The sequence below is a fragment of the Stegastes partitus genome, unplaced genomic scaffold, assembly GCF_000690725.1.
Source record: "Stegastes partitus isolate 25-593 unplaced genomic scaffold, Stegastes_partitus-1.0.2 Scaffold64, whole genome shotgun sequence".
Lineage (NCBI taxonomy): Eukaryota > Metazoa > Chordata > Actinopteri > Pomacentridae > Stegastes > Stegastes partitus.
The window spans coordinates 695702-712786 of NW_007577795.1; the positions used below are offsets into that span (position 1 = coordinate 695702).

The window sequence follows — 17085 nt, forward strand, 5'->3', positions numbered from 1 at the left end:
AAACTTTTCTGACACACCTCACAGGGCTGCACACAAGAGGCAAACATTCCACACAAGAATCCAACTGAGGTACATTTGTTCATATACTGTATGTCATGTTGTGCATCACTGTTTTTGTTAAGGAATGCCTTGTGAAGCTAAAGTGCAGCTACAGCACGACACACTTTCCAAACAGTTGATTTGTGCCACAACTCAGACACTGATTTTATTGCCCAAATAACAATCACATTTTCTTTTTCTGCTGAGCGCTACGGTATAACAGCAGCTGTAATTTCCTCACAAACAATACAAGTGTAGCAGTCTGATCTCAAGACACACCTAAGATGAGATGTGTGAACTGCAGTTCAGTCTGGCTCTATCCAAATAAGGGCACTGTTTAAATGTCAGCGTTTTGATTATGTGTGACATGTTCTTGGGATTACCTTGGAGTTTTCCCGTATAGCGAGCATGGCAGCCTCCCTGCAGAGAGCACTGAGGTCTGCTCCAACATATCCTGTAGTTCTTTGTGCAAGCTCCGCCAAGTTGACACTGGGACACACAGGCATCCTCTCACACAGCACAGATAAGATGGCCTTCCTCTGCTGCAAGGTGGGAGCACCGATAATGACCTGAAGGAAACACAAGACTCAGAGGCTCAAAGGTTCATTTACATCAGTCAATGACACTTTAGTACAGACTCAGGGTCCAGATTGAGGACAAGTCATTACAAAGAATTAACTAATTATAAAACACACAGGATGAAAACATGGTTTGAAAAGAATACAAGTCAGTGTCCTACAAAGAGAAAACTGTACTGACATCTCCAAGAGAAAGGTCTTGTGCAGCCACAAACATTTCAGTTACACTCCACCATCTTGGTCTCTTTCTTAATATCCTAACAGCATGCACCATTTTTTTTTTCTGGATGACTTTTTGGTGATTCTTTTTATAACTCCTAAACAAGAATTTCAAAATAACTGGGTCCCTGAACTCTTGCAGGGAGAAATGTGGATCTGTACAAGTGGAGTGAGCTGCAGATTGAGCATTTCTGGTAGAAAGTAGGAGGAAGGATACTGCTCTTTAATATTGATGTGTCATTTTTCCAATCTGTGTTTCAGCGTTACTCGTGAAGTAAGTACAAACAACAACTTTCGTCTACAGAAAGACAGACAAGGATTAAAAACACTGGATTAAAAGGGATACCGTACCTCTCTGTCAAATCTTCCAGGCCTGCGCAGCGCCGGGTCTAAGCTGTCCGGCCGGTTTGTGGCTCCGACGATGAGAAAGCGATCGGACTGATTCATCCCATCCATCAGCGTGAGAAGCTGAGCAACCAGGCGATTCTCCGGTGCAGACGAGCCGGTTCTCCTCGGACACAGAGAGTCCAGCTCATCTAAGAACAGCACACAGGGACCTTCTTCTGCTGCAGACCGAGCCCGTTCGAACACCATCCTCAGCTTCTCCTCACTCTCACCCGGCCGTGATCCCACCACCTGAAACAATCATTCACAGTTACTCTTAATAATTAAAACTGCATTTATACATAAAATGTTGCTCAAAATTCTTAATGAGATAAAATAAAAAGCAAGTAAGTACATTTATTTTGAGTGGAACATCAGTCTTCCAGCACAAAAAAGGAAAGCTATTGAAAGACTTTGCTTGAATTTGAACCTCTATTGGTTGCAGCTTTGAGCAATTTATTTGAATCAATCCCAATGCATCACCTATCTATCTATCTATCTATCTATCTATCTATCTATCTATCTATCTATCTATCTAAAAATAACAATGTTAATAGATGTGCTGCTTGTAATGGAAAACTGAAAGATGGAATATACAAAGTACAATGTTAAAAAATGCTACTTCATGATTTTCTATTTTTTTCTTGAAGATAATGTTTTATCTTTAATTGGAGCAACATTCTCTATTGTTCAATATTTGAAAATCTGCTACTATGCCAGAGAATGATTGCACACAGACAAACTAAATTGATTTAATACCACCAGAGGAAGCTTGGACTCCAGAAAATCTGAGAGAAGAGGCATTATTAAGATGTTTTGTTTAATATAGGAGATATCAGTTATTCATCTGTGCAGAGAAAAGTAAACCAGATCCTATAATAAAAAACAAAATATCTTGATATTCTCTTCTCTCATTTTTAAAAAAAAAAGTAAAATCTTCACCTACAACAACAACAAATTCACACAATGATTTAATGCTCATATGATTTGATCATATAAACACTTTAACTATGATAATTTGGTAATAGTCTTTTGCTTCACTGATGGACATTTTCACCTGTTGATGGCTCTGATAAGCAAATGCAGGAAATGTAACCACATTTAGTACACAAAAAGGTGTCATTTTTATTTTTTACCTCTGGCCCTCTGACCACCACCAGGCTGGCTCCCACCTCCCCCACCACTCTGCGCACCAGCAGGGTCTTGCCAACACCTGGAGGCCCCACCAGGAGCACTCCTCTGGGACAGGACACACCCAGAGCGCTCAGGGTGTTTGGATAGAGCAGGGGCAGCTGTAGCATCTCTCTCAGGGATGCACTCACCTAAAATACAGCAAAAAAAAAACAAAACAAAGGTAGGTGGGATGCACAGAGTACAAAGTTAAATACTGCTCAGGTCAGTACAGTGAATTTGAGCCGACCTCGTCCAGTCCACCCAGCGCTACTGTGTTCTGGTCCTGAAGCTGACTCCTGTAGTGCCGGACTGTCTGGATGCCAGATATCTCCACACCAGTTTTTGAGGTGATATATCCAATAGTGTCAGAGTCTGGATTGATGCTTTCAATAACAACATATCTAATATCTGTGTCAAAATCCTCCAGGTTTATCACAAAGCCCTGGTGGACATATACACCTCTCAGCATGTCTTTCACAAGCTCATGAACAAGGCGAGGAGGTGTGTGTTTCTTAAACTCAACACTCTGGACCACCACAGTTATTCTGACACCTTTCAGTTTGGGGCAGGACACAGGTGTGAGCTGTCCGGGCTCCAGGTTCAGGTGTGCAGGGAGCTGAGAGATCAGACTGAGAGAGCAGCATTTCGGGTCCATTTGCAGGAAGCCCTCCGCCAGGTCAGCTCGAGGCCAGGCGGTGCACAGGCAGCTTCCCCCGGGAACAGACACCAGCAGAGGGGAGCCCAGAGACAGACCCAGCGCCGACATCAAGCCCGGACCCAGCCTGCATCTCTGAGAGCCGCGGTCCGATGGAGCCGCTGACAGCAGCCGCAGAGACTCCATTATCCACCCGCAGCTGACAGCACGGCACAGACGGAGAACAAGGGATAGTTAGCTCTTTATTGTCAGAGTAATGCAGGATAAACAAGAGCATAAACAGTCATTCAGGAGCGAAGTTGGGCGTCATCCCTTCAGCTCCTCTCTCAACTTTAGCTAGGCTACATGCTAGTAGCTAGCCGTTAGCTACAAAAGCTTCTGCTAGCTGCGTTCATCACAGAATAGAAACGGTGACACACTTACCTACAGATAAATGCCAAAACCAGTCAATAACAACTAAAAGGCATCAATGTTAGAGGCGCTCAGAAAGGCACTGAAAGGCTGGTGTTTACAAAGTCCATGTGGCGACAAGAGAAGATGGCCAACCAAAACGTTTTCCTGCGCGACCCCCTCCTCCTTCTTCTTCTTCTTCTTCTTCTTCTACATCTTTAAGGTTATTGTCGGTGATTTTTCGCCGTTCTAAATTTACAAAGGAAGAAATATGATACCTAAATTGAAAATACATTTTATATAATTATTACCGTCTGTTATTAATACTATCATCATCATCATCATCATCATCATCATCATCATCATCATCCTTCTTCTTCTTCTTCTTCTTCTTCTTCTTATTATTATTATTATACTAAGTACAACATGCCTGTTCAAAATTAAATAATTTAAATCATCTTTTAGTATTATTATGAGGGACAATGTTTTGAAAGTGGTGTAAAAAAAAAAAAATCACTATAAATTTCTAGGAAAACATACATGCCACAACAAATGACGGAATTATTTATTATTTATTTTATTAATATTTTCAAAAATAATTTTTGACCTAATTGCATGTTTTTACTGTGGAGATTTTTTTTAAGTTAATTTATTTAATTATTTTTCTGATGATTAGATTATTGCTGTGTTTTGATGTTGGAGGTGAATATGAAAATTAAAATACAGAAAAATGAAGACAAATCCTTTGAATATAATATAATATAATATAATCGTACATGTCTTATATAGAATGTTAATGATATAAGTACTTTATACAATGTACAGGGAAGACACTAAAGAAATAGTCATGATCGTCCAACAAATTGTAAATTGTACTTTTTTCTGTGCTCTCTGGCGTCACCGTGTGTGCAGAAAATAAATGTAATTAACAAACATCACTACCAAAAATTAGATCAGTTATGTGCGTACTAGCGTTTTCTTTACATTTGTCCAGGAAACAACAGTGACTACTGAGAGGCCGTCCATCGATGCAGAGCTTTATAAAATAAAATCACAAGTGACAGGTAATCCTGATTTCTGACATGTTAATCCAGCCTGTAGCTGGCGGGGAGTCTGCAGGACTTATCTGCGTCAAGGTGGTCAGGAGTGGAGTCACGTGGTCTCCTGTTTATACATAAATAGTGCGGCAGTGATATCGAAACTGCGGAAGGTCGTCTGTCTGTCCGTCCGTCCCTGCGAGCAGACGGAAGGATTTTGGGGGTCGGACATCTCTCAGGTGACCCTGCTGCTGAGGTAAAGTTGAACCTGCTCAGTCTGAAAATCTGAAAGGCAAGTCTGAGAATAATCATCAAGCAGTCTTGCACTGTGTGACTGAATGAGTAAAGGATCAGTGGTAACACGTGATTCAGTAAATGAATGAATGGATGGATATATAAAAAAAAAAAAAGCAAATGCAAAACCAGAAACAACTGATCTGCCTCAGAATCAAACCTCTCAAGTGTAGCACTACAAGTTTCCACACTCATGCTTTTCAGTCATGATATTTTGTGTTTTTATTGATGTGCAGACACCACATTTGTGCAGTTTTGATTGTGTAAGAAGGTGTAAGTCGATGTCTGAGTCCTGATCTGTCTCCTCCTGCCCCACGACTCTTTATCCGAGCACTGATTCCTCTCACAACAACCAGGCCAGACTTGGCACAGTTCCCCTCTGCGCCGTCATAAGTCCAGATCTCGCGAACAAACCCTGGAGTGTGTAATCAAGCCTGGACCCTGTATGTGTGTGTGTTGTGTCCTGCGGGGCTGAAATGTCACTCTGCTGTATGTAGGCCTCTCGGCACAGACATCCTGAGTGTGTGACTGGGGGCTCGGGACCTATTTTTTGAGGGGGATTATCATGTTTTTTGTTATCTGACAGCAGAAGTACTTCTCACTCGTCTCTGCTTATTGTTTGTGTTCATTATCAAGAGCTAGAGGGAGTCTCAAGGAGGTGCCATGTCGACCCTCCTGCGCTGCATCTCCAGCCCTTCTGTCGTCTTATTCCAGCGAGGGGTCCACAAGAAGATACCTGGAAGGAGGCATTTCAGGACTTTCCCCGTGTTATGGGACCAAAAGGCCTCCAGAGGTAGGAAATGTCCAGCTCTATTAAAATGTCCCAGCTTAAGCTGACAATATTTCCCCCAGAGGACAGGCTTTGGGTTTTGCGTGCTTTTCTTTCTGGGTTTGGATTTCCTCTGCGTCTGAGCTGAAGAATGACGGTTCACTCGAGGACACGCTCGCTCTGGCCACAAGAGCGGAAAAAACTTCAACCAAGTGTTTGCAGCAGGTTCCTAGAGATGTTCCCAAAATAGGGAAAGTTGTTGTGAAGCAGGCCGCAGCCCCAGACACTGCTAACATGTGAGAGGTCAGTTAAAGGTGACATGTAAAAGCTGAACTGCCATCTGGCTGCAGCCTGTCGACAGGTCTTTTTGTTAATGGAGCCGGCGCTGTTGGCAGGACGCATGCCACGAAGTGTTTGTGAAAGTTTTGTGAGTGACTGAGAGCTTTTAAAGTTTGAATTTTGAGTGTGTCTGCGTAGGGAGTGCAGGCCTCACTGTGTGTGTGTGCTGGCTCGCCGCCAATCACCTGCTAATAATGTCTCCGTGGTGGCGAGGTCACCGTGCCATGTATGGAGAGAAACGTGTAACCTGATACTGTTCCTGGACGCACGATCTGAGCTCTACACGCATGCTCTTCTGTGTTGTTGCTCAAAAACATGAACAAAAATTCCCCCTATTTGTCATTTGTCTGATATAGTTTAGTAACTTTCACCTAAAATCTGTCTTGTCCTGAGCTGCACCCTCAGCCTTCACCTGTTCTGTGTGTTCAGGTGTGCTCTACAAGGACGTGGTGGTTGGAGTTCCCAAGGAGACGTTCCAGAATGAGCGTCGCGTGGCCTTGTCTCCTGCCGGCGTCCAGGCTCTGGTCAAACAGGGCTTCAGGGTGCAGGTGGAGAGCGGAGCTGGAGACGAATCCAAGTTCTCTGATCAGCAGTACAGAGATGCAGGAGCCACGATTACTGATGTGAAGGGAGCATTGGGCTCAGATCTGGTCCTCAAGGTTGGGACACGTCTGCTGTTTGACCTGCTAATCTGATAATTCTTTGTTAACTTTAAGCTTGGCTGTGACTGAATTTCTACTTCTGCATTCCCACTCATGGTTTGTAGCATCCTTTTGTTGTGATGTGAACAAATGGTGGGCTGCAAGGTGGTGCAGTTGGTTAGCAGTGCTGCCTCGCAGCAAGAAGGTTCGCCGGTTCGCGTCCCGGTGGGGGCACTGGGATCTTTCTGCGTGGAGTTTGCATGTTCTCCAGGTTCTCTGGCTTCCTCCCACAAGTCCAAAAACATGTTGAGGTTAATTGGTGATTCTAAATTGTCCGTAGGTGTGAATGTGAGTGTGCTTGGTTTTCTGTCTCTAAGTGTAGCCCTGTGATAGACTGGTGACCTGTCCAGAGTGTCCCCTGCCTTCACCCTGAGTCAGCTGGGATGGACTTCAGCCCCGCCGTGACCTTAGTGAGGATTAAGCGGTGTATAGATGATGGATGGATGAACAAATGGTGTTACCCTCCTTTATTTTTTGGAATATTTTTTCTAGTCTTTTATTGTTCAAATTTGTTATAATAAAATTTTTCCCTTAAATTTCTCCATCAGCTCTTCTTTTGGGGAAAAAGCCTTTTGTATATACTCTGAGGCTCTTATTATGTAATTTAAAAGAAATAATACATTTATTTCAAATAAACTAATTTAGAACAAATTTTTGCTGGTATCGTGATGGTCGTTGTATTTAAAGTCTTTCAACACTTTACGCCGAATTTCTAAGAAATCTTAAAAAATAGACTCTTCAAGGTTTGCACACATCTGTTTGTTCTGCTAATTTAATTATTCTTTGTTCACTTTAAGTCTTGATTTTACTGAATTTCTACTTCTTCTACTTTCTACTGCATTTCCACTCATGGTTTGTAACATCCTTTTTTGTTGTTGTTATGTGATCAGATGGCAGTACCCACCTTATATATATATTTTTTTTCAAAAAATTATAACTATTAAAAAAAACATTTTTTGTTTTAAGTTTTGTTCTTTTATTGCTCAGATTTTTAAAACTATTTATTTAGGCTAATATCATAATTTAATATACTTTTCACTTAAATTTCTTCGTCAGCTTGTCTTTGGTGAGACGAGCCTTCTGTATCTGCTATTAATTGTGAATTTATGAAGAAAGAAAAATATTAATTTAAAATACATGAGTTTAAATGCATTATTGTTATTGTGATGAACAATGTTTTGAAAATCTTGAGAAACTTCTCTATACATTTCTCAGATCTTCAAAAATAGATTCCTTGAGGTGTGTACACATCTGCTATTTAGTATGCTTATGTGGTCACTGATTTTGTTCACTTCAGGTCTTGATATTACTGCATTTCTACTCATGGTTTGTCTCATCCTTTACTGCTTTCAGGTTCGAGCCCCCAGTTTGAGTGAAGCGGATCTCCTGAAGCCGAAGTCCACCTTGGTGAGCTTTGTCTATCCAGCGCAGAACCCAAAGCTGATGTCGAAGCTGTCGGAGAGGCAGAGCACCGTGCTGGCCATGGACCAGGTGCCCAGAGTTACCATCGCTCAGGGATACGATGCACTCAGCTCCATGGCCAACATCGCTGGGTAAGGGAAAATACATCCTTGCGTGCAGACTCGTATGTTTGTAGCTGTTCAGGAATGTCTAGCTACAGTAAATGTGACTTGAATATTTATTTTGTAGGTACAAGGCTGTAGTTCTGGCTGCCAACAACTTTGGCAGGTTCTTCACCGGTCAGATCACAGCTGCAGGAAAAGTACCTCCAGCTAAGGTAAACGTCTGCACATTATGCAAACCAGCAAGTCTGATTTCCAGATTCTCACACTGTTTTCTCTTCGTCGACCTCAAATAAAATGTGCACTGTGAGTCTCCTGGTGGTGTTTATGGATGTTTCTGATAAACACAGGTTCTGGTTATCGGAGGTGGGGTTGCTGGTTTAGCAGCAGCAGGAGCAGCCAAGTCAATGGGAGCCATAGTCAGGGGATTTGACACCAGGTATGAGACGGAAGAAAAAAATGTTTCAAACTCAGTGATGAAGATTGTGATGGGTTTTGCTTTTGACAATGAGCTGAGTGTTTCTTGTCTGCCAGGCCTGCAGCTCTGGAGCAGTTCAAGTCATTTGGGGCGGAACCTTTAGAAGTCGACATCAAAGAGTCTGGCGAGGGGGTCGGAGGTTACGCCAAGGAGATGTCAAAGGAGTTCATTGACGCTGAGATGGCTCTTTTCGCCAAGCAGTGTAAAGAGGTCGACATTCTCATCAGCACTGCCCTGATTCCAGGTTGGTCACACTGGTACCTTCTCCCACTTTTATCTTTATGTGTGGGTATTTAAAGCCTCATTAATCATTATTTTGCTAGCAACACTGAACCAGATGACTGAAATGGAATAGATTGTTCATAGCTATAAACCTTCTCAGAATAACTACCCAACTCAACAAGTGTGCTGACCTTTCTACCTGCTGTTTGCTCAATGTTTTGGCTTAGTCACCTGGAAATGTTTGGTATAGTTAAAATTCAACTACTCATCAATCCACCTTGCCCACAGTAAACAGATAAAGGGTGCATTCTATGTATGTTCCAATACACTGTATGTTGAATGTTTTAAGCCAGAGTGCTTTTCTGACCTACAACTCTCTGTGCATCAAATATGTCATGGAATCTTGCAAGTATAAATCCACTTGACCCCATAGAGTGATCACAGACAGATGAGAGCACAGTTTGCATGTAAGACTCAAAATTTAAGGTGCATTATTATAACCAAGTAATTGTGTACATACTGCATGTATGTAGTTTTGTAAGGACAACTGCAGTAAGTACTGAGAGTAAAAGCAAAAGTCTGTGATTTGAAATGCAGAATAATTTTCGACTCAGCTGATGAAACACAAACATGGATTATTTAGCAGCTCAGGACCCAAATGTGTTATTCAATAGTTGGTGGGCGCTTCAGAAATCCTGAGATTAAAGAATTTACATTGTCCAGCAGGAACTAACAAAACTTGCTTAGTTTCCTGTTTGATTGCATCAGTAGCCAATAATTGCGAACATGTTAGCAAATTTGATAACCTTGTTTTTTTTTCTTTTTCTTTTTCTTTTTTCTTTTGTTTTTTTCTTGTTTCTGTTTTGCCCCCTTGTGGCCAAAAATTGCCCATTGCAGCTTTAATGTGGATCAACTGTCCTCTTCTGCATAATTTTATGAAAAGAGTTTGATGCATTATTTGTCTGCGCTCCTGTTCTCATTCAGGAAAGCGGGCTCCCATTTTGATCAAGAAGGAGTTTGTGGATTCCATGAAGGACGGCTCCGTGGTGGTGGATTTGGCCGCAGAGGCGGGAGGCAACATCGAGACCACCAGGCCTGGCGAGCTGCACGTTCACAAGGTGAGGTTTCTGCTTAGCCAGCAGATGTTGAGAATAAAACCCAAAAGAAATATTTATAGTTTGTCCGCCAATGTGGAAAATTCACAGATGATGTCCTTCTTTTTTTTTTTTTTTTTTAAATTGACTAGGGAGTAACACACATCGGCTACACAGACTTGCCCAGCCGCATGGCCACACAGGCCAGTACTCTGTATTCAAACAACATCCTGAAGCTGCTTAAGGCCATCAGCCCTGACAAGGACTACTTCTACTATGAGCCTAAAGAGGAATTTGACTATGGAACAATGGACCATGTCATCCGTGGGACTCTGGTGATGCAGGTGGGTCCTTATTTGCTGTAACTGTCTACTGGCAGCCTGCGTCTCTGCTGGCATCCATCCTTCCTTCTCAGCGTGAGCTATCAGATCCTGTCATGCTAGGATACAGCGCCAAATGAGTACTAAAACCCAGTCCCAGCTGGGAATAGCTCTCGTTGGATCCCAGCAAGAATGTTATGAACGTTTCAAAATATACTTTCCCAGGAATTTTGGCTTTGACACATTGTTTATGGCAGAGAAAGCATGCAACCTCAACAGGACATATCAGTTTACCCCTTGTTAAACTGAGCATTATTCAGGCCCCTTAAAAGAGAATTTATCTTTGAGAACCACTGCTAACTGGTTCATGATTGCTGTTTGTTCAGTATAATCTCTGAGGCAGTCCCGGAGTTTGTACTCCGAGATCTCCCACAACGCAAAAGTCTTGATGTCTGTTTCTCACGCAAAATTTTGTGGACGTCTCCTGTGTTCCCACACTGGTGTTCTTGCGTGTTTTTTAAAAAAAAATATTTTTTTCTTTTATGGTGTGCGCAGGAAGGCAAGAACATGTTCCCGTCCCCCCTCCCGAAAACCGCCCCGCCAGCACCGGTTAAACAGAAAACAGTCGCAGAGTTGGAGGCTGAGAAGTCAGCGTTGGTTTCACCCTTCAACCGCACCATGACCTCCGCTGGTGTCTATACTGCAGGTCAGATCCATGCAGAAATATGCAGACTTGTGGAAATCTGAAGCAATTTTATATGCTGTGAAGCTACCAAGGGGTTTGTACAGTGTTTTTGTTCCAATTCTGTGCAATACACTCACTTCTGCTGCACTATAAACTAAATGTATATAAATTTACCAAATGAAAATTTAGAACATAAAAAGATTCTTTAGTTTTGTTCAGTCTAAATTGTTCAAATGTCTGAAAAAAAAAAGTCAGCTTTTTCTGTTACGTCTTAGTCTGACATGAAAGTCTTTCTTGTTCAGTATGTAGCACTTCAAAATGGAACTGAAAGAAAAAATATTAGCAACAGTTTCAATAGTTTTTCAAGCAAAAATGTCACACATTTTGCATTGACTTTCTCTCTTGGCTGATTATGCTTCACTTAGATTATCAAACTGAAAATGTTTAGACTTGGACCCAGTAAAGTAATCGAATACGTCCACTTGGCTTGTTTTATCGATCAGCCGATTGATTTATTACTCTGGACAATCGTTGGCTGATTCATTGATGGAAAAAGCCCAACAACTGTTACTCATCGTACTCGTTCCAAATAATCTCATTTGGAATATGGTTTATATAAAAAAAAAAAAGAAAAAGAAAAAGTAATTACTGCTAAAATTACTAAACCCACTAGATTTTGATGTGATTTTTGAAAGCTACTCCTCTATAATTGAGCCTAGTGGCGAATTCATTTTTCACTAAAGTATAACATTTGAGTTAAATTCTTTCACAGAAACTATGAATCACAACACTTGGATTACTGGTTTTAATAATACAAAAAGGCTTAAGATATTCAGTTATTCCATGACTTTAATGGGCTTTAATGGATTAAAAACAAACTGGAAAACAACAAAGTGCGCATGATTTCCCACTACACTGTAGTTCTGCAGAGACACAGAAACATAACAACAACAGCACTGCTCTGTCTGTCTGTCTGTCTGCAGGTCTGTCTACCTGTCTGGGTCTCGGCATCATCTCCCCCAATGCAGCTTTCACTCAGATGGTCACAACCTTTGGTCTAGCTGGCATTGTGGGATACCACACAGTGTGGGGCGTGACCCCCGCCCTGCACTCACCCCTCATGTCGGTCACCAACGCCATCTCAGGTCAGCAGCCAATATGAGGTGATTATAGCTAAACTTAGAAACCGAGTAAAGGTGGTTTTAATAGTGTTTCTTTCTGCCAGGTCTGACAGCAGTGGGAGGTTTGGTGCTGATGGGTGGAGGTCTCACACCCTCCACCCTCCCACAGAGTCTCGCTCTGGCTGCTGCCTTTGTCTCCTCCATCAACATTGCCGGTCTGACATTCAACACAAAAAACTAACTGTAGGGAACATGATTATTGCCATCTCAACCAAATGTCCATATTTTTCCCTGTGCATTTCCAGGTGGTTTTCTGATCACTCAGAGGATGTTGGACATGTTTAAACGTCCCACTGACCCTCCTGAGTACAATTACCTGTATGCACTGCCCGGGGCTGCATTTGTTGGAGGATACGGAGCCTCAGTGGCTGCTGGATACAACATTGAGCAGGTGAAGGGATATATATATAATTTTTTTCCCCACTTAAAAATATCTAACTTAAATAGCTTCTCAGTGAAAAGGTACTTAGTAAAACTGGTTGTGCTCAAAGCAAAATTATAGATAGTTTTAAATGACTGCTGCTTGTGCAACTACCCTTAAAGCAATTTTTATTTTTTTTTAAACATTTTATTTGGTTATCTTGAATATTGTTAAGACTATAAAATGTCAGAGAATAGTGAAATATTACCAAGGTGACATCTTTGACTTGTTGTGTGCCTCCAATAATTTACATATTCAGTGGAATAAAGTATAAGCAAAATTAGATAAAAAGTGACTTGGATTACTAACTGAACATCAAAATTGTGTAACTTTCAAATATTTTTTTTGGAGGATGGATTATTTAACTAAGCATTTAAGCTTGAATGAGAACATTTTTATTCAAGTCTTAAAGGTTCCATAAGTTACCCCTTTTTAATAAGTTAAGTCACATGTACCTGGTATGTATATTTCAAGTTTCAGCTCAAAATACTGCACAGATCATTAATTCTACGATGCCTATAAAATCCCCAGTTTAAGCCCTGTTCCAAACCAGCTGTAGCTTTAAATCCAACTCCAACTGAGTTGCTGTTGTTGATTTTCTCTGTGTACTTGGAGTGTGTTCCAAGACATATACTGTCATACTATATAGTACACCAGTAAGTAATTTTGTATGTCTTATTAAGACATCGTATGTTAGATATAGTATGCCAAAAAATGCCCTTAAGTCGTACTACATCCCACCAGATTTCACAGATGGCAGCTCATTTGGCATTTCAGACTATGACGGTCAAATTTAAGGCACATAATTACGACAAAGTGGTATGTTTCAATCATATGCATACTGTATAAAACAATTTGTACTTCGTGACCTGTAGCATGTACTTAAATTACAAAGAAAAAAAAGTATGTAAATTGGAATGCAGCCTTGGTTCAATGATCCAATCACTGTCTCCACCGTGAGGCCTCGGTGCTACAGATCAACAGAATGTTGGGCCCAAAATTTGGCATCACTTCGATTGTTCATGTTCAGGTTTAGTATTCCTTATTAATGAGGACGGCCACTTATGAATGATAGGATCCCTGCTGTTTCATGATGTGAATATATAACATTTATTCATACATTGGTTTCACATATCAGTTATTGCTGTCCTTGATTTCTTATAATCAGTATTGGCCCTGTAAAGAAGCATTGATCCCTTACCTAAACCCTCACAGATGTCAGAGTGGTCACGTTTGAGCACGCCAGTTCACGAGGCCGCAAACTGGTAAAAAGTGGAGGAATGGGACACAGCACATGTTGTTTGGAAACAACATATTGCCATTAAAAGATTGAATTTGGACTCATTTGCAGTTTGATTAGCTGCTCAGTTTGTCACTGGTCAGTTAATCGCTCCCGGATTCTGACATTACAGTGTTTAGACATTTGAGCAAACTATCAAAAGTCAGGGATGACATGAATATGTGTAAATCCTCTGCGGATGTTTGACTGAATGTACAAACAACTCTACAAACATGCAATATATATCCGTAACAGCGGGAAGCCAGATGCTGTCGCTGACAGATAAACTTCCTACCGGATTTCTTCCCTGCACCAGCAGGCAAGCCCAAGGTTTTGTCACTAATTTGGCTGCAAAATACAGGCAAGTCCCTCAAGGTAGCCTGTAGGTAAATGGACTCCCAGAAAGGCTGCATAATAATTTTACACTGCTGGTACTGCAGCTAATACAACACAGAAGATTAGTCTATTGGTATTTGTCACAGAGAATACTGAATATTGCCAAAAACTTAAGTAATTTCCTGCCTCATCGGACAGTGTCAGATCTTACTGCAGTTCAATATCCTGTTTGCATTAAGTCCAACAGCTCCCATGTGCAGCTGTCACGATAGAAATAAGCAGCTGCATTGATCAGTAAAATAAATATATAAACATGCGTGATTAAAAAATTTTCTGCCAGCATTCCTCTCTTGCATCATTTGCATCAGCAGCAGCTTTTGTACTGCCGCTATTTTTTTCGTATTCTTCAAAGCTCTCCATTATAACGACCCGTTGACTGAAGTAGGGCCCACACCAATGGTCTGTTTTTTGTCACGTGATGTGTTAAAAGCCCTCTTTTATGTGTTGACCGACTTTCAGAATTTGTCAAGTCGGTTTTCACGCAGAAAGCCTGGCTATGACAAACTTGCTTGATGATGCATCTCTCAGAGACACTTCCTGATCTATAGAGAGAGCAAAGAAATCACAGGGATGGTCTTTTCTCCTGTTTTGTTGGGTCACTAGATATATTAGGCACCATGTAGTTATATTCAAAAAATGTATTTTGCACAATATGGCTCCTTAAATTTAGTTTATTCCTGATTGTTGATCTACAGATGACTTGTTGAGTGACTCGGCTGTGACTTTGATGAGAGTCTGACTTGTGTTTTTCCCCTCAGATGATGTACCTGGGCTCAGGCATGTGTTGCGTTGGTGCACTGGCAGGCCTCTCTGCCCAGGGCACCAGTCGCTTGGGGAACGCCCTGGGTATGATGGGAGTGGCAGGGGGCATCGCTGCCACCCTCGGTGCCCTCAAACCCTCCCCAGAGCTGCTGTCTCAGATGTCCCTGGCCATGGCCACCGGAGGAACCTTGGGTAGGCAGATCCCTGCATGTAGAGGTCCCACAACTGAAATACACGTGATGTTGTGATGACAAACTCAGATGGACAGGATTATTGAAATGCGTCCTGTGGCTCTCATTATGGTTCATCACAGCCTGATTTAGTTCCAGAGAGGATCGTGCTGTCCTCCGTGCTTTACTGTCTCGTTTCAAGGAGACTCGTGACCAGTGAGGCACCTCTGGGTTGAAAAAGAAACAAAATTAATAAAGTCGGGGCGTGGATCTTTTTTTTTTTTTTGAAGTCCAGCAGTTTGTTTAGAAAACTTACAAGACCACCATGAATGAGTTACTGCTTATTAACGTTGCATGCGGCTCCTTCGGTCTTTGAAGAGAGTGAAGTTTCTGCTAATTCATAACAGAGCATCAATCATCCTGTCCAGACGCAGAGATGAGTGGATTCCGTCATCATATGTGAATGTTGTACATGTTAATAGTAATTTAAGAAGCAGGATGATAAATGATGCCGTAATCATCGCGTACACAGGCAGACGCCCATGAGGGTTTACTCAGTGTTAATGCAGTGTCCGTATGTTTTCAAGAAAGCACAATTAAATGCTTAGAACTCATTGGATTGTCTTTGAAGATCAGGCCCCATAACTGAAAACAGGCGTCTGCTGTTTAACCCTTTAACCTTTTTTTTTTCATTCACTTCATTTTTCTACCTCTTAAATGCTTTTTAAGTTTGGTTCTGGTGTTGGACTCAGCCAAATATAATTACTCACTGCAATCTGTTTTCTTTTTTATTCATATCTTGACTGCAGGTCTGACCATTGCCAAGCGCATTGAAATATCAGACTTGCCACAGCTCGTGGCAGCCTTCCACAGCCTTGTGGGGCTGGCGGCCGTCCTCACCTGCATTGCAGAGTTCATGATAGAGTACCCCCACCTGGACGCTCACCCGGCAGCAGGTGTGGTCAAGACCGTGGCTTATCTGGGCACCTACATCGGGGGCGTCACCTTCAGTGGGTCGCTGGTGGCCTACGGCAAGCTTCAAGGTAAAACACGAACAGCATCTACTGTACAAGTGCATACAGATATTGTGAGACGTTTTCAAGTCGGTAGACTGTGTCCTTCCTTTTCAGGTCTGATTGTTGTTCCTCTTCAGACTCAGACGCTCTAATATCTGTATAAACACGATGAGCTTTACGTCCTCTAGCTCTGATTTTCCCTTTCATCTAGTTAAAGCCAAAGATCCTCTGTTAAATCCAGGCCTGGACCAGGGGGTTCGTGAGCATGTGTCAGCAATCTCTAATTTACGTAGTAGCGCGACTGATCAAGAGGAACACATGAGAAGCTTTTTGGTAATTTGTTCTGGGTAGGGCAGGGCAGCAGCTGCATGGCTGTGGTCGGTGGAGGGTTGCTGGCTGATTTGTGGATGAGACAGACTCTCAGACAGCTGATTAGAGGCTGAGTCTGAGGGCACAAAGACAGTCAACACTGATTAAGAGAAAAGTGTGCTCGCATGTTTTGTCTGTCAGTTACGTCCCCTTTATGCCGAGAAGAGAGTGACAGTAATTTGTGGCTTCTCTGAAAATGTGTTTTTCAAAAATGTTTTCGGTTGCAGGGATCCTGAACTCTGCCCCCCTGATGCTGCCTGGGAGACACATGTTGAATGCCGGTCTGATGGCAGCATCGATGGGAGGCATAGTGCCCTTCATGCTCAGCTCCAGCTATGGTACTGGCATGGGGTGTCTGCTGGGGGTGTCCGGACTTTCCACTGTTATGGTGAGTTCTGAAGCTGCAGGCAGGTGACAAAAATAAAACACTGAACATAAGGTGTGCAAATTATGGACTTCTGAAAAAGTCTTTATTTCATCTTGGAGTATACTAACACATCAGCATAGATTAAAGAAGTCTTTCTGGCTCAGAATGGGCCTTCTGAATGTGACTATGTGGGTGTACAGCACATGTCCAATAAAGGCAATAAC

At 42.0% G+C, this 17085-nt stretch overlaps 2 protein-coding genes across 2 annotated transcripts in view; one reads left to right on the top strand and one right to left on the bottom strand.

Annotated features, from left to right (window-relative positions):
- afg2b (AFG2 AAA ATPase homolog B) overlaps positions 1–3609 on the bottom strand; it is a 6376-nt gene extending 2767 nt beyond the window's left edge. The window contains exons 1-5 of the mRNA XM_008276068.1: positions 3472–3609; positions 2641–3247; positions 2357–2542; positions 1188–1472; positions 423–608 (exon numbers count right to left, since the gene is read on the bottom strand). Coding sequence (XP_008274290.1) covers positions 423–608; positions 1188–1472; positions 2357–2542; positions 2641–3234 — 1251 coding nt within the window. The 5' untranslated portion in view covers positions 3235–3247; positions 3472–3609. The remainder of the gene's footprint in view (positions 1–422; positions 609–1187; positions 1473–2356; positions 2543–2640; positions 3248–3471) is intronic.
- A 1673-nt stretch (positions 3610–5282) lies between these two features.
- The window catches only part of nnt2 (nicotinamide nucleotide transhydrogenase 2), a 17883-nt gene continuing 6080 nt past the window's right edge, over positions 5283–17085 (top strand). Inside the window, 15 exon segments of the mRNA XM_008276069.1 lie at positions 5283–5562; positions 6307–6536; positions 7932–8131; positions 8229–8316; positions 8452–8540; positions 8636–8823; positions 9786–9919; positions 10048–10239; positions 10771–10921; positions 11884–12045; positions 12126–12236; positions 12327–12472; positions 14936–15131; positions 15919–16152; positions 16722–17077. Of these exon segments, the coding sequence (XP_008274291.1) occupies positions 5433–5562; positions 6307–6536; positions 7932–8131; positions 8229–8316; positions 8452–8540; positions 8636–8823; positions 9786–9919; positions 10048–10239; positions 10771–10921; positions 11884–12045; positions 12126–12236; positions 12327–12472; positions 14936–15131; positions 15919–16152; positions 16722–17077 (2607 nt within the window). The 5' untranslated portion in view covers positions 5283–5432.